Source organism: Enhydra lutris, unplaced genomic scaffold (genome assembly GCF_002288905.1).
Source record: "Enhydra lutris kenyoni isolate GAN:26980312 unplaced genomic scaffold, ASM228890v2 scaffoldscaffold57, whole genome shotgun sequence".
Lineage (NCBI taxonomy): Eukaryota > Metazoa > Chordata > Mammalia > Carnivora > Mustelidae > Enhydra > Enhydra lutris.
In genome coordinates, this window is record NW_019154141.1 from 8621112 (window position 1) to 8648026 (window position 26915).

Below are 26915 nucleotides of genomic sequence, written 5' to 3' on the forward strand. Positions count from 1 at the left end.
AGGCATACTAGCTAACTCTGTTTCCTCAGCCCATCAGTCCCAAACATGCCTATGCACTAGCCCCCAAAGCAGCCACAGTCCCATACCTGTCTGCCGACCTGTCCAAGGATTGGCAGCTTCCTGACAAGGAATTTTCAGCACTGCTCAGGGGATCCAGTATCTGCAAGGCAAGTCACACAATAAAACCCCAGCCCCAGCTCCAGTCCCAGCTAGGTAACTCATGGCCCACTGACCTAGCCAAGGCCAGCAAATAGTCCTTTTTGTCAAAATATGAAAGTACCCTTTCTCTGCCTGTGCAGTGGGAAGAATGGTTAGGAAGGTACCATTCTCCCCTGTAGTTTGAAAGGCAACTTCCCAGGAGGGAAAAAAATGCCTGGCCAGCATCCCAAGGAGCTCTGCCAGGAGAGCAAAGCAGAGACACTACTTCTCACGTTGGCATTTTGTTGGCTCATGAACACTGGGAGCCCGGCACGGAAGCTGGTACTACCCCGCGGAGGCTTCCATGGCATATGGGTGGGACTGTAATGTTTCTGTTTATACTTCATAATTTTAAAATTTACAGAGGCAAGTATTGCCCTTGTTTCATAGGCCACTGAAGGTCTAGGAAGGTTAGGAGAATTGTTTCAAGTCACGAAACTAGCATTATGCAGCTGATACAGATGAAAAATGTTCCCGGTTCTCAAAGGGAGGCAGTAAGTATCTATGTAAGTTAAAATGTTTCTCTAGCCCTTGGTCAATGAGGTAACAAAAAGCCTTCAGGTTAGCTTTGTCTCCAACTCATGTCCCTTCATTTTGCCCGTGGGTGGATTCCTTATTAGAGTATTCACGGTCTGAGATCCAAAGTTAAACATTACAGAGGGAAGCAAAAATCAGAATTATGAGAATTCACTAACAACATTCATAAAATTAGTTTCCAACTCAAATTACCCCTTCCTATTTAATACTAGGGTTCATCTTGCCCATAAGTTAAAAGTGAGACCAGTTAACAGAAGAATGTGCAAATACAGTAACGTGAAAGGCATGTTAGGAAGGAGGAAGAACACCAAAGATTCAAGAGAGGCCTTTGGAAAATCCACTGAATCCTATGAAGCCTTCTGTTAAAAAGGGCCCTCTTTATAACAGTGTCACAGCAGTCAAAGGGGAAGTAAAGGAGGTTACATTGTGCCAGCAAAATTTTTGTTAGAAAAATTAAGCCAAAAAACTTAACATGAATCATGCTTTTGTTCATTCTAAAAATTAGCAAACAGATGCAACTACTACCTTAATCTGATGAAAGAAAAAACAAAATAAACCTATCTTAGTTTCACTTTTCAAGAAAGTCCCAGTTGAATATTCTTTCACTATATACTACACTGTTTTGGTCTCTGTTAAGTGGATTTATCTTGAATTGCTGGTTACCAGGAACAATTCACTTTAGCTAAGGGGAAGGACCGAGGCATTTCTTCTTTGGCCTCTGTCTAAAAATCTGTCCTCACTAGGAGTCCAATACTCCCATACCTTCCAAGGGTAGCCAGGTAAAGCAAAGATGTAAAGGGACCAGGATATAGGTCCATGGGGAAGGACAGAGACAAAAGCAATGAACTCATTCACAATCTCAGATTTTACACCCAAGTCACCTCTAACACAGCTGATGGCCAGAAGTGCTCTGGCTAGAGAAAACAGAAAGGATGGTCAGTAAAATACCCAATAAAGGAATCCTTAACTAAAAGCACCCCAGGTCACTGCCCTAAACATAAATTTATCTGGAAAGCAGGAATTACAGAAATAAAAGCAACAGTGTAAAGGGCTTCTCACAGTCTATGTACTTTGGATAATGCTTTATAGAAATTAGCTATCACTGGGAAAGAAAAGTTTTAAGAATGAGTTTTAGGGGAAAGAAAAGTTATAAGCATCAGTTCTCTGTAAACCCCCTCATGCGGTGGTGCTGGCCCTTGTATTGGATGCTTTGCTCTTAATAAATTTCCCTTTCCCAGACCAAATCCTAAACATTTTTAAGAGCGGATCTTTCTCTTATGCAATCAAAGCAAGCTTATCGAAAAGACTTCACAATGAAGCCAAAGATCTCACTCTTGCTGAGTTCACGAAGCCAAAATGCCATTTTCATCAAGTGAGCCACTAGGTAAAAGTTAGCCCTTAAAATGGGTGAGCCATTGTGGTGGGCATACTCTAAGGGTGGCCGCCACAGTGAGTCACAGTCTTGTATAAACCCCTCCCCTAAAGTAAGGGTAGAACTGATAGTTTCTAGTCAAGACTACGGCAAAGGGGGTGGCATATTCATCCCCATGATTACGTTACAGTTGATGGCTCCATCTTTATTACAGACCGAAGCAAGAGATTCTCCTCTGGCCTTGAAAAAGCCGCCACATTGTGAGAGAGCCATGTAGCAAGGAACTGAAAGTGGCTTCTAGGAGCTCAGAGTGGCCCCTGGCCAACCGACAGCAAGAAGAAGTAACCCTGAACGGAGGACCCCGTTAAATCATGCCTCGGTTCCTTACCCAGGGAGATTATAAAATAATAACTGTATGGCGTTTTTAAACTGCTAAGTTTGTGGTAGTCTGTTGTGTAGGAAGAGATGACTAACACAGCTACCATCATAAAAACTCACCCAAAGTAAGCATTTCTATAGTGTAATTTGGATATGGTACACCCCCTACCTTTCATCAAGAAATAGTAAAACTAAAACATGGCTGACGAACAACAAAATCTGTGAGTTTAGGATTGGTCATAGGTTAAACTCTGCTGCTTTCACAGGCAGTTGTAAGGAAGTGTTCCAATAGCAGAGTGGGGTTCTGCAGGAAGCCCACTGAGGGCAGCTCAGCAGAGGAAATACCTGTCAAATGCTCATCCAACACCAAGGTGGCTGGTAGTTTACACACTGTTCGCGGCAGGAATTAACAGCTGGCCCCTAAAAAGATTCATCCGTATCTGGGAAGGCCTAGTTTACAAAGGAGCTACTGGATGGGGTTCAGATCCCTCAGCTCTGTCCCATTCCCACGGAGAAGCCCCATTACAACCTTGGTTGGACACATGCCAAGGCGCACCCCGAGCCCTATACTCACACACTGCTCGCTGGTCTCCGGGATGAACTCCCCCTCACTGTTGATGCTGGTGTAGGAACCCTGCCGGGCAATGCGTTGCTGTCGCTCAGGCACGTAGCCAGGGGGAGGCGAGCTTCGGCCAGGGTTCTGGGAGCCTAGAGCACAGAAACAAGACCTTTGACAACAGAGCCCAGAATGTGTGGTGGAGAGCGGCAGAGAGGGGGTGAGGTCAGACCAAACACCTGGTGCAGAGGCTGGTACCAGGTAGGAACTCAGCAGAATTCCATTTATTTCCTTCACTCTATGAGGCAGATAGAAAAGGGTTAGACTCAAGATCCATTCTACTGGGGCGCCTGGGTGGCTCAGTCGTTAAGCATTAAGCGTCTGCCTTCAGCTCAGGTCATAATCCCAGGATCCTGGGACTGAGCCCCGAGTCAGCAGGGAGCTTGCTTCTCCCTCTCCCACTCCCCCTGCTTGTGTTCCCTCTCTTGCTATCTCTCTGTCAAATAAATAAATGAAATCTTAAAAAGAAAAAAAAAGATCCATTCTAACTTTCTAGTATGCCTTCCTGTATTTCAGAAGTTAATCAGCTAAAAGCTATTATTCCTAAGACCCCCTAAGGTCCAGCCAATCAGATGTGCTTGGGTGAGATTTAGTTGGCTGCCTGCGGCTCCCACTGCTCCTGGGCGCAGTCGCAGAAGGCCTGGTTTGTACGCGGCGGCATTAGCAGAGGCCCCGCAGCTGGAGTCCAGTTTTCCTGACATCAAGACACAGGTGCAGACCTTCCTATGTACGCGCTGTGGACCAGAGCAGAGGGGCACGGGGCTTCTGAATCTGGTAGCTTCCTGGTTACAGAAGAGGGAGGAGCCCTGTGGCTTCTTAACCTAGAATCTGTTTCTTTCTCTACAATCACTTTGTAAACCAGGATGTGCGCTAAGTCTCTTCTTCCCAAAACTAGTTAGAATGGATTCTACCCTGTGCACCTGAACCCTGACCAATACACTCTGGAGTGAAAAGGTATTACACATTTGACAGAGAATGAACCAAAAGTATCTCTTGTAAGGGACTGATTAGAGAGGAAGAAAAACTTACTTACTGATGAAGTCCCAGACAGTGGTCCAAAGGATCCCCAGACAGGATGAACTGCCCTCAGTCTGTTACAGGGATTCTCTAGGTGAAGCCTCCCTGGGATAAAATATCCAAGGCCCTGGACACCCATTCTCTCCTTTACCAGTTGCCACTGAACTCTCCCCTGGTTTTACAGGTAGGATGGGACTGGCTTGCATGAGGCCAGCTCTACAGACCCAGGAGGGGCTGGGGGAAAATAGCAAAGGTTTTCTGAGCTTTTATTTCCAGCCAGAGACTTTCACTTTTTCCAGTACACACCACTGCCTGCAGAGAGCCGGCCTGGCTATCTGATGGGCAGTGGGCCAGGGGCTATTGTGCACAGGCCCACAGCTTGGGGCAGGAAAGGGAAGTCTCCCCAAACCAATGGCTATCAGAGGAAGCAAATGGAAAAACCAGGAGTTGGCAGAACTGCTCCAGAGCATTTTCAGTTTTGTTTTTATCTTCAATTCAAAAATTGGGGGCTAATGAGACACACAACAGCCGTCAAGAAGAAATGAGACAGGGACCTTAACGGGTCAGGATGCCGGGCTGCGAGACTCACCAATGCACCCATTATTAACAAAGACATGTTGTAACGTATTAACAAAGACAGCAGTGAAATAGATAGTACAACCACAGTACGATGCAAGACAACTCACTCTAGGCCTTGGAAGGTGTGGTGGGGATGGCAAGCTCTCTGGGATGCCCTTCCTTAGCATTCCAGACGGGTCTTGCTCTGTTCTCATGAGGCTGTTTGTGTCAAGGGGGCCCCATCAGCAGCAGCTGAAGCAACAAAGCAGAGTCGTCGTCCTGTGTGCAGAGCAACCCACAGCTCTGCACCAAGGTGTTCTACACACAAGGAGAAAGCCAGGGCTTGAAGCTGCTGACCGGCTGTAGTTCTCCCAGGGCATGCCAGCCCTCACTGGCTCCTTAACCCATAGTGCAAAGTCCGAGCAAAACTCTCACCGAAAGCTGAAAGACGGGGTCTCCGATTCTAGCCCTTCCATGGGAGACTCGGTCAGGAAGCTGATGCGGGCAGGAAGTTCCCTCCGCAGGGAGTTTTAGGGTTTGGGGTCAGTGTTAATGCGCAGGACATTGCAAGTACAAAGAGATAGCTGTTTTGGCCATCAACTATTTTCTCGAAATCCTGCTATCTCTTGCTGGGCAGATGAGACTGGGGGAGGAATCAACTCTGGGAAATCCTGAGCAGTATTTTTCGGTGTGCTCCCACTGGACCAGGCTGTGCAGAACGGAGCTTCTCAACATTTCATCCCATAAGACCCTGAGAACTTCCTGGATGTTTCAACTTCCAAAATTCCCATCTGATTTTGAAGTTGCCACCGCTACTAAATAGTTTCTGGTCTCATCCGGCATCACAGAAGAGTTTAAGGCAAGGAGGAAAACCCGGTGGAGGTGAAGGAAGCTGACCTGTGCGATGGGGGGCTCCGCCCTTCGAGCTGCACCAGGGCAGGAGGTCTGCGCCGTGCACGGCTCTGTAACCAGCTGCTGCCAGGGCTCCCTGCAAGTCACCTCATCTTTTCTTTTCTTTTTTTTTTTTTAAAGATTTTATTTATTTATTTGACAGAGATCACAAGTAGGCAGAGAGGCAGGCAGAGAGAGAGAGAAAAGAGAAAGCAGGCTCCCTGCTAAGCAGAGAGCCCGATGCGGGGCTCGATCCCAGGACTCTGGGATCATGACCTGAGCCGAAGGCAGAGGCTTTAACCCACTGAGCCACCCAGGCGCCCCTCACCTCATCTTTTCAACACTCTCTCCTCCTCTGCCTGAATTTTTTCCTCCTCCTCCCCTCCCCGTTACCAAGGCATCAGGCACCCTCTACCTGCACTCCCCATGTCACCTGCAGGAGTCACCTTCCCCATGTCCCCTTGGCACCTGCGTCATTCTCCTTTTCAGCTGACTCTGAGCCTCCCTTCTTCGTAAGCATGCTCAGATCTCTAATTTATAGCCTTGACCTTCCTTCTTGCCTCTCCTGTAAGCCACTAACCGACCTCTGTTTCTCTTTCACAGCCAAACTCCTTGAAAGAACTGATGGCCTCCACTCCCCCGCTGCCCTTTTTTTAGGGGCTGCAATCTGGCTTGCTTCACTGTGGGACTGCGGTGGCATCACAGGAGCAAGATGGAGTAGGACCAGAGACAAAGGCACTTAAGGAGATGCATTAGACCCAGTGGAAGTCAGAATGTGGCAGGGACAAGTCCTGTATTTGAGGCTTGGCTGCGTGGCTTAAGGGCACCACTCAACATATTATGGAAAAAAATGGTGCTTGAGCTCAGCTTCAAAGGTGGGCAGAATTTCTACGGGCAGAGATATAAGGAAGTGCACTGTCACCTAGGGAAATTCCACCTGCCTTGTCTGAAGATCTTCCCACAGGAGTCTTTTGGGTTAACTCATTACCTAGTTGTTGTTGTTTTTGTTTGTTGCTTGTTTTTGTCTTTCAGCATGAACTAGTTTAATAGACTAATTGGTTTGAAAAAAAAATTAAATTCAAGGTATGTATATTATGATGGGGCAAACAAAATACAAACATGACAGCTGGTTTTGAACAGTTAAAACCTGTCATATGAAAGATGTTATCTTTGTATCTGTGTTGCTCAAGAGAGCAGTACCAGAGTCACTGGGTAAAGTGAGGGAAGGCAGATTTTCAATTCAGTATAAGGAAGAAGTTCAAAGAAATAGCACGGATTGGGCTACCTTGCACTTTCCCATCACTGAAAATGGTGCTGTGGGGGCTGAATGACCCTCATGTTGCCATTTCTCACTAAATACTCATAGGTTTGTTTCTTCATGCTGGGGGAGGGAGGAAGGCAAAGCCCCTTTGCTCCTGCTGCTTGGGGGTTGAATCGCTAAGGCTTCTCTTTTAACCCCGTTTCTACTGCAAGGACTTCTCATGCCTGATACTTAAAAAACTGACTCTCCCTTCTTCCTGTTTTCTTCTACTTCCACAAGGCCTTACACTGCCCAGCACAGCAAGCACTCAGACAACTGTGGATGAAAACAACAAGTTGTGTCTCTTACCCTTTCCAGCCTGGCTAGTACCATGTAAGGCCTCCTCCCACCCTCTCCTGCTTTTCTGTTCACTCCTATCCTGTGTCCTTTGCAGGTTCATCCTCCTCTAGTTGGCCACTAAGTGTCTGGGTTCCTAAGGCTCAGCTCTCAGCTTCTTCTTACTCTGCAGTCTTTGCCTAGGGCCTCTCAACTGGACCTGTGGCTTCACCTGGACAATTTCTAATTTTTTTTTCTCATCCTGATTTCCTCTCCTTTGAGGTAGAGACCTATATATCTACCTGTTCATTTGATAGCTCCTTTTAGCTGTCTCAAAGCCACCTCCAATTCAACTGATCTAAAACATCAGGTCTGCCTCTTCTCAGCACAGGAAACCAGGCTCTCATCTCTCGTTACTGTCTTAGTGAAAGGCAGGGCCATTTATCCAGATCCATAAACCAGTAACTTAACCTCCTGCTCTTGCAACATTCACAAAGTCAATCCAATACCACAGTGGTTCTTAAACCTCTTAAAACCCTTTTACACTTTAAAAATCAAGAACAGGGGCGCCTTGGTGGCTCAGTGGGTTAAGCATCTGCCTTTGGCTCAGGTCATGATCTCAGGGTCCTGGGATCGAGCCCCACATCAGGCTCTCTGCTCAGTGGAGAATCTGCTTCCCCCTTCCCCCTTCTCTGCCTACTTGTGATCTCTCTTTCTCTCTCTCTCTGTCAAATAAATAATTTAAAAAATTAAAAAAAAATCAAGAACATTGAAGAGCTTTTATTAGTGGGTTATTCAACTAATATTCACTATATTAGAAATTAAAGCTCAGGGGCGCCTGTGTGGCTCAGTGGGTTAAAGCCTCTGACTTTGGCTCAGGTCAATGATCTCAGGGTCCTGGGATTGAGCCCCGCATCGGGCTCTCTGCTCAGCAGGAAGCCTGCTTCCCCCTCTCTCTCTGCCTGCCTCTCTGCCTACTTGTGATCTCTGTCTGTCAAATAAATAAATAAAATCTTAAAAAAAAAAAAAAAGAAATTAAAGCTCAAACATTTTGGAAAACACACTAATACACAAGCACACATTCCATTAGCCCTCAGAGCAATGACATCACCTCAGTCGGGTGACCTATGGAAAACTCCACTCACACTCATGAGAGAATGGAGTAAAAAGGCAAATCATAGACTTCCTGAAATGATCTCAGGGACCGCCCCCACCCCAAGTTCCCAGACCACACTTTGAGAACCAAGCAACACCATGTTCTGTTGGCTTTACCTTCTAAATGTCTCAAATCCATCTGTGCCTTCCTCTCTCCACTGCTGTCACTAGCCTAATCCAAACTTCTGTCTTCTTCACCCGGACCAAACTACATTAGCTTAACGTGGTTTCCCCTTTGGTCTGTTCTGGCTCCCCTGCAATCTGTTCTCCACACTGTATCTAGAGTAATCTTTTCAAGACACAAATCCGTATGTCATACCACCTATTCCTGTTCACTTTAAAAACCAGAGAGTGGATTTTTACTGCTTTCAACATTAAGGACCAAAATCTTCATCATGGACCACAAGCTTCTGCCTCCCTCCCCAGCCTCAGTCCATTCCTCTGCCTCATTGTTCTTGGGGCCTCCACATGTGTAGCTCTCCCTGCCTGGCACTCTCTTCCCTACTTCCCCTTTGCATCATTCACACTCCGGATCATAGGCTAAGGCCTTCCTGGCCCCAAAATTAGGATACATGCTCCTGGCACCATACTCCTTTCAGTCACAGCCTATAAATTACACAACAGTCTCATCATGACAAGTGTTTGTCTTCCCATGCAGCTATAAGAGCCACAGGGGCAGGAGCCAGGTCTTTTTTGCTTCCCATGTTTCCTGCACACAGCTGATACTTGGCCAATTAAATCCTAAGTGAATAAACGAATAAACAAAAATGGAGTTTGAGAGGGAGAGAAAAGAGAGTAAGATAATATGATGAGCACTGTAACAGAGATGGGCGTAAGGGACCAACATTTGGTCCCTTGGTTAATGGCTTCCCACAGCCTACCAAACAAGCCCAAGGGCAGTCCAGGCTCCTTAGGGGTGGCCCACGGATCCCTTCTCAGCTTCTTTATTCTCCTTTAAATCAGCCAGGCTGAAGGCCAAGTGAAATCTCCACAGACAGCTGAAAAGCGTTCCCCCTTCATCCTTGTCTACTGAAATCCCCTACCATCTCTAAAGATCCAGTTCAAATAGCTCTTCCACAGAATGCCTGTCCCTAGTCATTCCAGTTAGAAATAACCTAGGCCATTTCTCGGCTCTATGGAAAGGCTGGCAGTTTCCTCCCACTTCTTCCCTCACATCCTCCATACTCCATGCCAGTCATGGTTCTCCCAACCCACCACCTTCTTTTGTGATAGTGTCTGGCAGGTGCCCCGTCCTGTGCCAGGAATATCTGTGCCGGTCCTGTGCCAGTAAATCTTTCCTTCGTGTGGCAGCTCTGATATTTTCTTTTTTTTTTTAAGATTTTATTTATTCATCGGAGACAGAGACAGAGATGGAGAACTAGAGCACAAGCAGGGGGAGAGGCAGAGGGAGGGGGAAACGCAGACCCTCCACTGAACTGGGAGCCCGACCTGCGGCTCAATCCCAGGACCTGGAGATCATGACCTGAGCCGAAGTTCAGATACTTAACCATCTGAGCCACCCAGGCGCCCCTGATGTTTCCTCTTCTGTGGAAGCGCTTCTCCATAGTCCTGGGCTGAGTTGGTTATGCCTCCTCCCACCCCACCCTGTAGCCTCCATCATACATGCCTCCACTGTAGCCCTTACCCTAGCTCAAGGGCTGGTACACACTGCTTACTGAACGACGGAACCCTGGATCTACGTGTGCCAGGAGGCTACGGAGGCCGTTCTCTAGATACACAGGAATTACTTCATAGAAATCCTATTCCTCAGCATTCTCAGACAAGGAAATTCCACATATGGCTCCTCACAACAATGGCCCAGCATTTGGCTCTTGCCTCTACACACAAATCACAGGCTCTTGCTCAGAAGCAGGCCCAATCACCGCCCCATGTCAACCCTCATTGCTTACTGTACAAAGGAACAATGCTGCCTTCCTCCAGCCCCTCAATCTCTCCGAGGGCTCTGGAACAGAGGCCAAGCTGGCAGAGTTTCCTAGGCTTCAGGGCACCTGGATTCCAGAGCCAGAGATGTTCCAGATAGGGCCTCCTTGCTGGGGGGTTGGCTCTCTCTCTCCTCTACCAGCTTATTGAAAACATAGCCACCAATTATCCACAATGTTAGAGAAATATGAAACTCATACACAGATCTTCAGCTTGGCAACACTTAATACCATGTTTGCTCAAGTTCCAAAAATCACTCAGCAAGGCAAAGTCAGTGCCTCAGTAACACATTCTTCCTGCTACCCTCTCAGAAGGCTTCTCACTCACAGACAGGCTCAGCGTGATGTTCCGAACTCCCCAAGCTCAGCTCAAGATCTTCGGAGAGCAGTTCCGTTCGATGCAACTCTACCTGTGTGGACAGAACTTGTCTTCCTAGCAGCAGCGGGGGTCTCAGCCACATTAGGGCAGTAGGTTCAACACAAATGTTTGATAAGGCCAGGTTTGCCTCTTGATACAAATTCCACAATTCAGGACATGGGCTTTCTCCTCAGACTCTGGAAAATGGGATCCAGAGCGATACTAGGTTATCCGGTGTAATGCACAGGACTGACATGGATTTCTTTCCTGTGGAGGCCTGGGGGCAGCTACATAGTTTTCTTCCAGTTAGCCAATCCTATATACTATGTCAACAGTCTCCCGTCCTTCCCAGACAACCTGGTTTAATTCTCCAAGAGTTTAATTGATCAACATCTTCGCCAAAGCATAAGGACTTCTTGGGAATCAGAAGCAAGAGGTCTGAGGTCAACACTCAAAGTTGGGCCTTATTCCTAACCTCAGGTCTCCAGTTCTTTGATGAGACAATGGTCACAAATGAGAGTGGGCTGTTCGTTGCCAGAGGTCTTCAGCAGATCTTTGAGGGAATCACTTTTTCAGACATGTTTAAAAAGGAACTTGGTCGTGCCATCACCTTGTTACACTGTAAGCTCTCTAAGCGTCAGGACACCATCCCAGCCACTTCTCTACCCCTTCCCCCCCTCCCCAATAAAGGCCTAGAGGATGATTTTACATGGAGTAATAGTCTATTAATGTTTGATGGTGGTTTTTTAAATTAATAAATACTTGATTTTTAAAAAGCATGGGCAGATAAATTAGATGAAAAGGAAAAAAGCGGTGAAATACTCACTGACAGAGAGGTGCCTGCTTCTGGGCTCGGGGGGCTGGTAGATGGTATTGACATCTCCTGCAGACTGGGAAGCTTTGATCCGCACCTGCCTGGACACCCCAGAATGGGGAGAGGGACTGGTCTGTAAGATAAGAGGAAAAAGGCTGAACCATCTTTAGGCAGACAGGCCAAGAAAGGCCTGCTTGCCCTTCCCTAGGACTCCTCGTGCTCTTAGTTGCCTTCCCACTTTTTTAAAAAAATATTCATCTATTTGAGAGAGAGAGAAAGAGAACACAAGCAGGGAGGAAGGGCAGAGGGAGAGGGAGAAGTAGACACCCCCTGACCCTGCTGAGCAGAGAACCCAATGCAGGGCTTCCTCCCAGGTCCCCGGGATCATGGCCTGAGCCAAAGGCAGAGGCTTAGCTGACTGAGCCACCCAGGTGCCCCTGCCATCACACTTTCAATAGACGAGGTATCTAGCCTCCCCCCAAATCTCACTCCTCAATCAGTCTTGGCAAACCACTATTTCCTCATTGTAGTTTTTTTTTTTAATTTTATTTATTCATCTGACAGAGATCACAAGTAGGCAGAGAGGCAGGCAGAGAGAGAGACAGGAGGAAGCAGGCTCCCTGCTGAGCAGGGAGCCCAATGCGGGGCTCGATTGTGGGACCCTGGGATCATGACCCGAGCCAACGGCAGAGGCTTTAACCCACTGAGCCACCCAGGCGCCCCTCCTCATTGTAGTTTTATAGCTTCAGTGATATCTGAGCACTGAGACCCACTGCCCCAGTTTAAGAGGTGATGACCCAGGCATGGAAGAATAACAGGTTTTCCTATAATAATATGTCAAACAGAAAAGCGAGTTGTAAATACCCTCTCATAAAATCTCCAGAGAGAGAGCTTGGGAAAAAATAGCAGGAAATTATTTCAGCAGCGAGATCACCTGCCGAGTTGGAGGGTGGTCAGAATAGAGAATGACCACAACCTCCCTGCCCAACAGAATTCTGGCTGGTAAACATGCATTTCTAAAAGTAGCTTGATGTGCTGCTTCTCCCCAACCACAATCACTCCCTCCAAATCACAGCAAAATCTCAGCTGCTTAGTATCACCAGGGTTTCCATGAGAAACCACCTCAGGCTTGTGTTCATCTGGGAAAGGCTATCACAGGTGCCATTTTTGCCAGAGGTCAAGGACCCCAGAATAGGGTCAGCAACCTCACCACATGCACCCTCACTTCTGCACTGTTCTAGTGAAACCATCAAGTGAGCCCTAGGGAAAAAAAAAAAAAAACACCAAAGCAACGCAAGGGGCCCTCACAATGAGAAAGCGGAAAACCGAAGGTGGGCAGTGAGTGAGCAAGTGATGTGGGGGTGCGATTACAAGCACGTGGAGCACTGCCGAGAGTGGGAATGGGGGTCAGGAGTGCTAAATAACTTGAGGCAAAGTTTCGACCCGCTTCTCGAGCTCTTCTACCTCACATAAGAAAAAAAAAAAAAAGTCCAACCTAAACAAACTATATCCTGTCCTCCAGGAAAAAGGCTTCCCGCTCTCAGGGGTGAATTCAGCTGCCAAGCAGCCTCCTCTGGTCTCTCCACGCCAGACTTTATCACATGCAAGGCTGTCTTTACAAACTGTCTTGCTCTAACGGGAAGTCAGAACCAAGGGGAAGTGGAATGTTCTTGCTGAAGCCTCCGATGTGCAATAGCTTTCTGCTGAGAGTCAGAAAGGAAAAAACAGTCAAAGCCACACACTGGGGAAGCAGGCCGGTAAAGGGCAAGGAAAGGCCACAGCCCCGCAGTCGGAAAGAGAAGAGCCCCGTGATGAGCCCCCTGAGGACACCTGCCTGCACACAGGGCCTTGCACGGAGTGAGAATTCCATAAACCGCAGCGACGTGAATTTGAAATGCACCGAAGAACATACACTCTAAACTCAATTTTAAACTCTAAGAGAGGAGACAGGAAAGTAGGTTCCGCAGTCAGCACAAGCATCAGTTTTTAGAAGAAAAGGCTGAAGTTATAGCAACAGGCTGGAAAACAGATGAAGGGAATCAGTGGAGGCTTCAAAGCAGGGATTCTTTTTTTTTTTTTTTTTAATTTTACTTATTTATTTATTTATTTATTTGACAGAAGAGAGAGAGATCACAATTGGGCAGAGAGGCAAGGAAAGAGGTTGGTGGGGGTGGGTGGGGAAGCAGGATCCCCGTTGAGCAGAGAGACAATGCGCGCCTGGATCCCAGGACCCTGAGATCATGACCCGAACTGAAGACAGAGACTTAACCCACTGAGCCTCCCAGGCGCCCGAAGGCAGGGATTCTTACCCCTTAATGTGCACAAATCACCTAGGGCCTTGTTAAAACACAGGTTCTGACTCTGTAGGTCTGGGATGGGGTAAAAAATCTGTTTTTTGTTTTTTTCAGATTTTATTTATTTATTTGACAGTGGGAGAGAGAGCAAGGGAAAGTACAAGCAAGGGGAGCAGCAAAGGGAGAGGGAGAAGCAGACTCTCCACTGAGTAGGGAGCCCGATACAGGGCTCAATCCCAGGACCCCAGGATCATGGCTTAAGGGGAAGGCAGACGCTTAACCGACTGAGCCACCCAGGCACCCCTAAGATTTTAATTTTAAGGTCATCTCTACACCCAATGTGGGATTTGCACTTAACAACCCCAAGACCAAGAGTCACATGCTCTACCTGACTGAGCGTACCAGCCAGATGCCCTGAGCATCTGCATTTTTTTTTAAAGATTTTTATTTATTTACTTGACAAAGAGAAAGAGATCACAAGTAGTCAGATCACACGTAGGCAGGCAGCGGGGAGGGGGAAGCAGGCTCCCTGCTGAGCAGAGAGCCCTATGCGAGGCTCGTTCCCAGGACCCTGAGATCATGACCTGAGCTGAAGGCAGAGGCTTTAACCCACTGAGCCACCCAGGCGCCCCAAGAATCTGCATTTCTAACAAGCTTCCAGGTATGCTGACGCTGCTGGTCCATGGACCATACTTTGAGCAGCAAGGTCTTAGGAGGAGAGTCATACTTCAATTAAAGGTCTTGGGTCTCGACCCTAGCCACCCACTAGAGCTGCCTATGGGGCTTCAGACACCTCACACCACCTACAACAGAATTTCTGGGGATGGTGCCCAAGGACTGGTGTTTTTTAAATCTCCTCAAGTATTTGTAATATTCAGTCAAGTCTGAAAACCCTGATTTAAGGGGATAAAAGAGAACTGCATGGTAAACAAAAATGAGGTTCATGCAAGGATTCAGGGAACTTTGAGCACAACTCAGAAGTGGAAAAGAGAGAGGATGCCTGGGTGGTGTAGTTGGTTAAGCATCTCTGCCTTCAGCTCAGGTCATGATCCCTGGGTCCTGGGATCGAGTCCTGCATCGGGCTCCTTGCTTGGTGGGGTCTGCTTCTCCCTCTGCCTGCCGCTGTCCCTGCTTGTTTTCTCTCTCTCTCTTTCTCTCTCGTTCTCTCTGGCAAATAAATAAGTAAAATCTTAAAAAAAAAAAAAAAAAAGAAGTGGGAAAGAGGAAGGAGGGGCTAGGAAAAACAAAAGGGGACTGTAGTGGAGTGAAAGGAGAGCCCACAAGTATAAAGCGTGGCCAACAGAATGTTGTAATCATAGCAAACAGAAGGTGGCATTTGACTACTCAGTGTAAACCTCACCAAAGGACTCTGTAGGTAGCAGTGTGTATAGCTGACACAAACGACATGAGAAATTACCAGGGAACCACATCCATAAAGACTGCAGTGACTGGAAACTAGGAGATCAGCAGAAAAAGTGGTCACAAGAGTAGGCTCACAGATTATCTTGATAAAAGATTTGGTGGTAGAGACAAAATGAACAAGTGGATTCAACTCTGCAGGGGGTAAAGGGGTGTGTGTGTGTGTGTGTGTGTGTGTGTGTGTGTGTGCGCGCGCGCGCGCGCGCATGTGTTTCTGTGTGTTTGTTTCAGTTTGGTTCATAGGAACACAAGGTAAGAAATGGCCCCCGGGATCTCTCCAGTCCTCTGCTTCAAGGGTGGCACCAAGAGACTTTGCACAGAAGACTACAATAGTTACAACAGTTGTATTTTCTTCTAAGATAACCCCCAATATCTTTTTTTAAGATTTTATTTATTTATTTATTAATAAATATTTTTTTTATTTGACAGAGACAGACACAGTGAGAGAGGGAACACAACCAGGAAGAGTGGGAGAGGGAGAAGCAGGCTTCCCACCAAGCCGGCAACCTGATTCGGGGCTCGATCCCAGGATACTGGTATCATGACCTGAGCTGAAGGCAGACACTTAATGACTGAGCCACCCAGGCACCCTGATAACACCCAGTATTTAAAGGGTTCATCCAGGGGTGCCTGGGTGGCTCAGTGGTTTGAGGCCTCTGCCTTCGGCTCAGGTCACGATCCCAGGGTCCTGGGATTGAGCCCCACATCAGGCTCTCTGCTCAGCAAGGAGCCTGCTTCCCTCTCTCTCTCTCTCTGCCTGCCTCTCTGCCTGCTTGTGAACTCTGTCAAATAAATAAATAAAATCTTAAAAAAAAAAAAAATAAAGGGTTCATCCAAATTGAGGTAAGGGGACTAAATCTGTGTTTTCATTATCTGCACTCTCCAGTGCTTCCTAGACTTTGACTGCTTATATATGATTAGGGTGACTTTCTGCACTAAAGGCGACCACATATAATCCCTTGAAAACGCTGTCTTCCCTTGGACCTTCTTCCAGCTTGGTTACCCTCTGAGCTGTGGGAAAGAGAATGACACAACATCTCATGACTTCTCCCCATGGGCAACATTATACTTTCTGTTCTGCTTCTGATAAACTATGGAGGAACCTGGGGGAGGTCTTCCAAGGGTTACAAGAACTCTAAGACCCCTTTCCGGGATGGTAACTGATAGGTACTGAACTATAAGTCAGAAGATCTGGATTCTAGACCAGCTCTGTCACCACTGGCTGCTTCACCATGGGCAAGTGACCCTAAGTCTTGGTTTCCCCAGGTATAGACTAGTGAGTACATATGCTTGCCATGGACCTCTAAAAGTTGCAAGAGTCAAATGACAGACAAAAGCACTTATACATGTAAGGTGTTAGGTTTAAACAGGGGCCAGACTGAAGCTATTGTACTCAACAACTTTGGTCCTATTTTCCTGCACTTGCCCCTTACTTTAATAAGACTGAAAAGAATTACTATTTAGATTATCCTTGATATTTTGAACTTAAATAGTAGACAAGATAGCATCAAACTCATTGTTGGGATATTTGGGAAGTGGGCAACATCTGGATGAGAAGATCAGAAGTTTACTTTTGTCAGGGAGAATCTAAGATAACAAAACAAAATGCCATCATCAGTTTAAGGTAGCTGGGACAGATAGAAGTGACAAAAGAATGTAAGCTTGAGATTATTTTAAGATAGTAGAAAATCTGAGTCTAGGAAGTTATAAGGTCAAGAGTGAAAAGTTAAACATAAACATGGTTAGAGAAGAAGTCTGTAATTGGAATAAATTAAGAGTTAATGGTCCAGGAGTGCCTGGGTGGCTCAGTGGGTTAAGCCTCTATCTTTGGCTCAGGTCATGATCTCGGGGTCCTGGAATTGAGCCCTGCATCGGGCTCTCTGCTCAGCAGAGAGCCTGCTTCCCCCTCTCTCTCTGCCTGCCTCTCTGCCTACTTGTGATCTCTCTCTCTCTGTCAAATAAATAAATAAAATCTTAGAAAAAAAAAAGAGTTAGTGGTCCAGGGCACAGGCCTAAGGCAGCAAGAACTACTGAAGGAGACGATGAAGTATTTTAAAATGGCAGGAGAAAGCAAGGCTAGAGAGGGGCTCTTCAGACTAAAGGGAGGCTCTGTGATGACCAGATTCCAGGAGTTCTCAGGTAAGAACAATACAATACTGAAGCCTGCAACATGGCCTTGGCCAGGTGAGGTAGGAGAGGTAAATACAAAGGGAAGATTAGAAGTTGTCTTGGAAGGATCAGTAGAAAAGGAATTCAGAAAGAAAAACTGCACATTTAAAGACAGGAATAAGAAGGGAAGTGAAGGTGTAAGTGGTAACAAAAGGTGGATGAGGCAACAGATTGCTAAAAATGGAAGAAACTCAGTAGAGAAACTAAGTGACTGTCAGTTAGTAGCTGGAGGTAAAGCAGGGCGCTGTGGTGTCCTGGAGCAGGGCGCTCAAGCGTGCTCTGTGTGGCTGGGACCCGGAGACAGCAGATGGTGTAATAATCCTCAACAAGGTAATACAGAAACGGAAAATAACTCTTTACAAACTTTTACAGCAATTTAGCAGAATGACTTTCTGCCTACCAGCTCTAGCAATAAGAACTAGTGTCTTGTACTGTGTATGTCCCTCATTTATTTTTCCATTTCATTTTCCAGTTTTTGTGTTTTAAAAAGAATTGGTCCATAGAATAAAACTAGCATTTCATCACAGAGGGTCAGAGAAGCACTGTTCTCAAGGTGGGACTCCTGAGCACATAGCAAGTCCAGTTCATGACACTTGTGTTTATTAAGCCTGAAATGGGGCGCCTGGGTGGCTCAGTCAGTTAAGTGTACCTGAGGTCATGATCTCAGGGTCCTGGGATTGAGCCCCACGTGAGGCTCCCTGCTCAGTGGGGAGTCTGCTTCTTCCTCAGCCCCCTCCATATTCTCCCCCCAACAAATAAATAAATAAATAAAATTTTTTAAAGATTTTTTAAAAAATGTATTTATTTGACGAGAGAGAGAGATCACAAGTAGGCAGAGAGAGAGAGGGCTCCCTGCTGAGCAGACAGCCCGATGCGGGGCTCGATCCCAGGACCCTGAGACCATGACCTGAGCCGAAGGCAGAGGTTTTAACCCACTGAGCCACCCAGGCGCCCCTAAATAAAATCTTTTTATTAAAAAGAACCCTGAAGTATAGCTGAGGAAGTTCCCAAGAAAAGATCTCATCACCAACCATTACCACTACTAGTCTAAAATGTAAATCTTTACAAATGCAAAAAGTTGGAGCAGGTTAAGTGACCTGACAGTAACAAAAATGGTTATTTAATTAAATTACGGTATATCAACTCAAGGGATTTATGCATCTTTATAAATTATAATTATGAAGATTACAAATTATCTTAGAAAAATGTGCATGACAATGTTAAGTGAAAAAATTAATTAGAAAATTGTATGACCACATGACATTTTTTTTTTTCTTTTTCACATGACAACATTTAAAGTATGTATACATATGGCCCAAACTGCAGGGGCACATGTAAATATCAATAAATGTGTTACAGTGATAGGTTTACATAGGATAATTCTCTTTTTTTAAAGATTTATTTATTTAATTGAGAGAGTGTGTAAGCGGTGAGGAGGGGGAGAGGGGGAGGGAGACAGAATCCCAAGCAGACTCCCCAAGGAGTGTGGAGCCCCAAGCAGGGCTTAATCTCACAACCCTGAGATCACGCCTGAGCCAAAACCAAGAGTCAAATGCTTAAGAGATTGCGCCACCCAGACACCCCAGTAATTGTCTTTTTCAACTTTATAAAAGGTTATACTGACATTAATTTTTAAAAATATAAGTCCTTAGAAAAGAGGCATCAATGTGGCATTTATTTTATGCGCCATCTAATGCAATGTCATAGGCATCAGAGCTCGGTGGTCATCTTTCAAACAGCCTGGGTGTTGCAGCAGTATCTGCAGCCATGTGCACCCCTTAAAGGATGAGAAAGTGGATGTAAAGAACCACTTGTCTATACCTTCTCATCAAGGGAATGAAGGGATCATAATCAAGGGTGCTAGCTCCCAATCAAGCAATTACTCCATTAAACCAAACCGCGATTCTAGCTTCTTCTGTATAGAAAGGGTTTGCTGAATATGATCTCCGCTTGACTTCTGCCGAATAATCAAGACGCATTCACTGTGTTTTCTTAAGAAGATGGGTGGGGTAGGGTCCCAAAACAAGTAGTCACGGCTCCTGCTCTTGAGGAGCTTAATAATCTTTTGGGGTAAAACTTATAAATATACAACAACTAGAGGGCAATTACCAAGCAACCTATAAACTAGTGGGCACATTTTATCCAATGACTAAAGGAACAGGGAATAATCAAGATGGCCTCAGTGAAAAACAATGACAACACTGTAGCAGGTAAATCAAGCTAGATCCTGAAAACAAGGTGACAGCCATGGCAAAGAGGCATAAGGAAAAACTGCAGAATGGGGGAGTGTGCTGAACAATGTGGAAAGACCAAACTGGGGAGCTGGAAAGCAGGGTAGTTGGTGATACACCCTGGATGTTAGGCTACATTTAGATCCTCTACAGTAGGCAATAAAGAAAGACTATAAGGAGTAAGTGAGTAACTTGAACAGAGAAATAAAATAATAAAGTATATATTTTATTTCAGAATACTTCCCAAAACATATCCAGAAAAGAGATACATCTGGGACAGAGGAGAACAATCCTCAGTCACAAGGACATTTTCGTAATATTAGAAAAAGTCTTCTTTATTCTAAGGCCCCCAACTGCATTCTCCTGTGCCTCCCTTTCATCATTAGGACAGCCCGATCCCAATATGTTTCCTTAAAAATAAAAGGTCAGAGGGCGCCTGGGTGGCTCGTTGGTTAACCATCTGCCTTCAGCTCAGGTCATGCTCTGAGTCCTGGGATAGAGCCTGGTGTCGGGGGTCCCTGCTCAGTGGGGAATCTGCTTCTCCCTCTCTATCTGTTTCTACCCCCTGCTTGTGCTCTCTCTTCTCTCAAATAATAATAATAATAATGGAATAAATCTTTAAATAAATAAATAGATGGTCAGCATGAGCACCATTCCATCTAAACTCTGTCCTACTGTGGTGCGTTCACTGTCCTCATGCAGCAATGTCAGCTGTCCATAGTTGGCTGTTTTCAAGTATAAGGAAAGGAAAGAGTGCCAAGAAACCTTTAGGAACATGCATCTCAAGAAAACGGGTATAGAAATTGGTGGTTAGAAGACAGATCCTGGGGGCACCTGGTGGCTCAGTCGCTTAAGAGTTTGCCTTCAGCTCAGGTCATAATCTCAGGGTCCTGGGACTGAGCTCCACGTGGGGCTCCCTGCTCGGTGGGGAGTCTGCTTCTCCCCTCTCTCTGTCTCTGCCCCTCACTCGTGCTTATGATTGCTCTCAAAAAAAAAGAAAAAAGACAGACTCAGACTGCAATCACTTGTAAAATGTAGGCCTTCAGAGACCTTTTAGGAGAAGAAGCTACATAAGGGATAATTTCCCACTTCTGCCGGCCCCTGCAGACTGCCTGCCGTTTGGTAAGGCAGCAACTGATAAACTACAAGAGGCCCTCCATCCCATGGCCTCTTTTCCATTGAACAGAAAGAAAAGTTTGTTTCCTACATGTGTCACAAGCCACAGGCACGGTTGCTGAGGAGCTGCTGAAAGATTTACATGACGGCGTCGAATCCTTGGCAGTCTTTGCTAATCAGCATCTCCACCCTAATCAAAACTCTCTTGTTGGAGTCCAAGTTAAATTGAAATAACATAAGTACAGAGCAAAAGAACTTTCTCTTTTATCATATATGCTTCCCTTCTTCCCATACCACAAGCCAAGTAACCCTTAGCTGCAACTTTAACATAGATTTGACTTTGCAGTGAAATCACATGCAAAATGCTATCTGGCCAATGACACGGTGGGCTGAGCTGCACTTAAGTGCTTGCTTCATTTTTTTAATTTTTAATTTTTTTTTTTTAAGAGAGAAGTGGGGGTGCAGAGAAGAGAGAGAATCCCAAGCAGACACCCTGAGCATGGAGCCTGTTGTCCCAGTGCCCCAAGATCATGACCTGAACTGAAATTAAGAGTCTGATGCCCAACTGACTGAGCCACCCAGGCGCAACCCCCTCCCTTGTGTGCTTGCTTTAATAGCAGCTGAGAAGCACAAAATTCTGTCCAGGCAGCCAGGTAAACCCCTGAAGGAGAGCAAGTTCTGTTTTCAGCTGCCAGGCCATCATAGGCGCTACTTACATGATTTCTGTCCTGGGACAGCAGCAATATCCTAAGGCTTTTCATGCTTGAGCTTCTGTCTAATATGTCAATTGCTTTATCAAGATCATCTTGGTTCTTCAGCAGGATGGAGAGCTGTGACACAGGACACAGAAAAACAATCATATAAAAGAAAAGTTGTTAGTTTCTAAAAAATAAGCAAAATACACAAGAAAAAAGTAAGATTGAAGGAAAACAATCCCATTGGATACTAGGGGGTCTTAAAACTAATTGAAACCATCTAGATATTTCCTTTTTCTTTTCCTTAAGTGTACAATTCAATAATTTTTAATAAATTTACAGAGCTGTACAACCATCACCATAATTCCATTTTAAAACATTCCCAGTTTTCCAAAAAGATCTTGTGCCCATTTGTAGTCATTCCCTCTTCCCACCTGTAGACCCTTAGGCAACCACTAATGTACTTTCTGTCTCTATAAATTTGCCTCTTTTGGGGGCACCTGGGTGGCTCAGTAGATTAAGTGCCTGCCTTGGGCTCAGGTCATGATCACAGGCTCTTGGGATTGAACCCCACATTGGGCTCCCTGCTCTCCCCCTCCCCACCGCTCATGCTCACTATCTCTTGTCTCTCTCTCTCTCTCTCCCTCTCTCTGTCTCAAATAAATAAATAAAATCTTTATTTTTTAATAATATTTTATCCATTCATTTGACAGAGAGAGAGATCACAAGTAGGCAGAGCAGCAGGCAGAGAGTGGGGGGGAAGCAGGCTCCCCGCTGAGCAGAGAGCCCAATGCAGGGCTCGATCCCAGGACTCCAAGATCATGACCTGAACCAAAGGCAGACGCTTAAACCCAATGAGCCACCTAGGCGCCCCTATTTTTAAATTATTGTTTAAAGAATTTATTTCTTTAAAATAAAAGAAGTAGGCTTTAAAAAAATAATAAAATAGAATAAAGGAAGGAGGCTTTAGCTTAAACAAACTACAATTTTTTAAACATATGGTATGGGTCTAGATATCCAGAATATACAAAGAACTCCTACAACTCAACAGTATGAGGACAAATAATCCAATTCTTTCAATGGGCAAAGGATGTGAACAGACATTACCCAAAGACTATAGACAAATGGCTAATAAGCCCTAAAAAGATGCTCTATGTCATAGGCATTAGGGAAATGCAAATTAGCTGGCTTACTCTAGCCTCACTTTTTTTTTTTTTAAGGTTTTTAAAAATTTATTTATTTGACAGACAGAGATCACAGGTAGGCAGAGAGGCAGGCAGAGGCAGAGAGAGAAGGGGAAGCAGGCTCCCCTCCGAGCAGAGAGCCCGAAGAGGGGCTCGATCTCAGGACCCCGGGACCACGACCCGAGCCGTAGGCAGAGGCTTTAACCCACTGAGCCACCCAGGCACCCCTAGCCTCACTTTCTTAGTAACTGAAGCTTGAGGTGCAATTTTTTAAAGTTCTATGCATTTGACATTTATATCTTTTGGGTTCTCTTATCTTGATTTTTTTGGTGTGTTTTTTTGTTTGTTTGTTTGTTTTTTTTGAGAGAGAGGGAGCAAGCATGTGCTATTGGGGGGATGGGGGAAGAGAGGGAGAGCAAGAATCTTAAGCAGGCTCCACACCCAGAGTGGAGACTGATGCAGGGCTCGATCTTACAACCCTGAGATCATGACCTGAGCCAAAATCAAGAGTCAAACACTTAACCCACTGAGCCACCCAGGCTCCCCTCATCTCCTGTCTTTCAAATGTTTTAGTTTACATACTTTAAAATACTTAGATCTGCATTACTTATTAACTATAGAGTTAGTGGTTTATTTTCCAAATTTGTTGGATTTCTAAAATTCGTCCAAAACACAAAAGACCAGATGGTCTTGTTTTTGTTAGCTATTTAGCAATATATCCAATTGTAATTATACATTTTGTATAAAGGGGACCAGGGAGTTTTTAGCCAACAAATCACAGCTTCTATAGATTTCAGCCCCCAAACTATGGAAGAAATGCCTTTTTTAATTCCCCTCGAGCTGAAGGGTTTGTTTGTTTTATTAAATATAGTTGACATGTGTCACATTAGTTTTAGGCATATAACACAGTGATTCAACAAGTCCATACCTTATGCTAGGCTGACCATAAGTGTAGCCCCCATCTGTTGCCATACCACTTGACTATATTCCTTATGCTGTACCTTTTATCCCCACGACTTATTCATTCCATAATTGGAAGCTTGTATCTCCCACTTCCTTTCACCCATTCTGCCCATCCCCCACCCCTCTGCTAATCATTAGTTTGTTCTCTGTATTTATGGGTCGGTTTCTGCTTTTTGTTTATTTATTCTCTTGTTTTCTGTTTTAAATTCTACATACAATTGAAATCAAATGGTGTTTGTGTTTCTCTGTCTGACTTATTTCACTTAACAGAGTACCCTCTAGGTCTATTTATGTTGTTGCACATTTTTTTACAGCTGAGTAATATTCCACTGTATATATACACCACAGCTTCTTTATCCATTCATCTATTAATGAATTAATTGATTAACTGGGTTGCTTTATGGAGGTGATTCTTAACTCTTCAACCAATAAAACAAAACTACACAGTAAGGACCAGTTTCTCAAAGAGCCAGGATGTTGCCTGGGTTTCCTGTCTTGCCCTCCAACTCAGTTCCCTCAAGATGCACACTCTTTACTAGGCATCAACACACTGCCTCTCACACTAATGCAAAGCACCAGCCCAAGCAGACTGTAGCCTCTCGTACCTTTCCTGGAGCTGGGAAAGCAGCCAAGCAATTGACATTCAAAAGAATTCCATCCTGGGTGATATTCAAAGTATGAAAAAATAAGGACTAGAGGGGTGGAGGACAGGATAAGGAAGAGTTAAAGAAATCACTTAGGCAGGTGCTAACTTTGGAAACAAGCTACAGTTGGTAGTTAAACTCTGAGAGAAGAATCCAGCATTTATGACCGTCAATAAAGGAACTACCCACCAGTTTTCCACACCTCTCCAGCCCCTCCTAAACCTCTGCTTCTTGTTAAGGCTGTGCTAGAAAGAAAAAGATAAGCTATAAAACACGATAAGGACACGATATAAGCCCTGGTCCTGGTACCATAGCTGATGCCACTGGGGAGTATTAGAGCTACTGGCACTGAATGAGCAGGAGAATGGAAACAGCTATGTCATCTCCCATGTAGTAAAAACCACAATCCCAGAATGACTGGAATTAAGAAAAGAGGCTCCAGAAAATGAAAACCTGCAGATGACACTAGAGAACAAACTAAAAAGATCCTCAGTGAAGCAGGAAGAAAAACGTAGTCAGCTGTCACCCTTCCTTGTTCCCACACCATCCATCTAGTCTCTTACCTCATTGTTCATGTAATGCAGATCAAGAGGCTGCCCGAACACTGTTGTCACCTTGTGTTCCACATCTTCGTATCTCACAGGCCGGCTGAACGGTATAATTCTGAAGAGAAATAGGAAGCGTGGTTAATTGTATATTTTTAAAAGTCAGATATGGAAAGCTAGGACTCGTGAGTGATATCTTCCTGTTCTTTTAAACACAGAATTCTCTTTTTCTCCTTCACACAGCTTGCCTTTCTGTTTCTTTTCTTCTCCTAACCATCTTATTTTTTTCACCCTTCTGAGCATCACAAGCACTGTTCAATCCCAATCGTTATGCTTTCACTTCAGCTCAGATCTGTCAATGACAGATCAGTATCAAAGCAGGACACCCGGATTTAAAAACAAGGTCCCAAATACTCCTGTTAGGAAGAAAACCTGGAGATTGGAGCAGTGTTCCTGAAAACATGATCTTAACTCCTAAATGACTCAACTCCAGGACTTGAAAGGTCTTTTCCATTGCTGATGCCAGAGGAATCTCAATGCTAATTATCCTTGGAATTGAGATTTCCTACCTCAGAGTCAAAGGAATTACCTTTGATTTGGTTATATGCCCAAGTTTTCTTAACTAGTGACACATATGATCATATAAGTAGTGTTGATACTGACACTTTTCTAGAGAGACTCATTAGGTCAGTTCAAAGAACTATTTCTATAAATAGAGAGTAGAGCAAGAACTTGTTCAAAGAGGTGTTAAAATGATTTGTCAATTAAACATCACAGCAAAATGTAAAAGTGGGGATGGATGATATATACAAAATGAATAAAACACAGAAGAATGAAATAAACAAAAAATTGGCAAAATGTTGATAATGTTGAAGCTGCATTACAAGTTAGAAGGATTTAGTGTGATATTCTCCCTACTTTTGTGTGTATTTGAAATTTTCAGCATAAAAAGTTTTAATGAATATGTTAGGTTGAACTACATGATATGGCTGGTAGTTAACAATTTTTGATAAAACAGTGGCAATTTCATACAGTTCCAACCCAATACTTTAAAACTTAAATCCTTAAGACAAAAATAAGCAAAGAAATAAATGAAACAAGAGAGTATTAGAAAGAAACTCATATATATATATTCCATATATACAGAAGAAAGTATAGGATTAAAAAAACATTGGAGTGGGGAAGGTTTTCCTAAGCATTACATAAAATACAGAAGACAAGAAGACAGATTTGACAACAAAAATTTGAAGATTTATTTATTTATTTGAGAGAGAGAGAGAGAGAGAGAGAGCATGCACATGCCAGCAGGGAGAGAGGCAGAGGGAGAGGAAGAAAGTCCTCAAGCAGATTCCCCACTGAGCACAGAGCCCGACACAGGGCTCCATTCCAACATCCTGAGATCACGACCTGAGTCAAGATTAAGAGTGGGACACTCAACAGACTGAGCCACCCAGGTGTCCCTGACAAGAAAACTTTAAACTTCTGATAGCAAAATGAGCCATCAACAAAGTTGAAAAACAAATATCAAGTTTGGGGGAAAAGAAATCCTTGCAAAATCAGTAAGATAAAAATAAACAACCCAATAGAAACATGGGCAAAGGACATGCTGACAAAATTCAAAGAATTATGAATGGCTAGTAAACACGTGAAGTTATGTTTAATATGATGGGGGAAATGCAGAGCAAAACCACCTTCATCTCTTGGCAGCCTGGACTGGATGAAATCGGACTAGCGCTGGGCAGCAGAGCAGCACTCACACCGGGGGCCTCTACAGTCCGTGCCCTCCTTGATGCTGAGAAGTGTATGGTTCTTTTACATCTTCTCTGCTCCCCCTGAGTGGGAAGTGTTATAACCAGAGGAAGGAGCAATAAGCCACAGGAGAGAGGATCTAAGCCACTGGATTTTAATGGAATCTGACCAGATAATTTCTTTAACGCTCTTCTGTGCCGGGCTGGCACAAATAAGTGGGCAGCAAATAAATTTCATCATCCAGAACTGTGCTCTTCAATATGTGTCTAGTTCAAATCAAACTAATTAAAATTACCTGTTAGACTGGTTCCTCAGTCCTACTCAGCACACTGCAAGTGCTCGCTAGCCATATGTGACCAGTGGCCATTGTACTGGGCAACACAGGTATATAACATGTACATTATGGCATAAAGTTCTTTTCACATTGATATCAACCGTAGTCTATCTTATCCTTCACACAAAGCCTAACATCTCAGAAAGATAATTTCTCCATAAC

General features: G+C 44.8%; 1 protein-coding gene across 2 annotated transcripts in view; it reads right to left on the bottom strand.

Moving 5' to 3' along the window:
• LOC111158066 (mitogen-activated protein kinase kinase kinase 3) overlaps nt 1-26915 on the bottom strand; it is a 62166-nt gene that overhangs the window by 10709 nt on the left and 24542 nt on the right. For both annotated transcript variants that reach the window (XM_022519875.1, XM_022519874.1), the window contains 5 exons: nt 24689-24788; nt 21356-21469; nt 11423-11543; nt 3060-3193; nt 87-160 (listed from right to left, as the gene is read on the bottom strand). In XM_022519875.1, coding sequence (XP_022375583.1) covers nt 87-160; nt 3060-3193; nt 11423-11543; nt 21356-21469; nt 24689-24788 — 543 coding nt within the window. The remainder of the gene's footprint in view (nt 1-86; nt 161-3059; nt 3194-11422; nt 11544-21355; nt 21470-24688; nt 24789-26915) is intronic.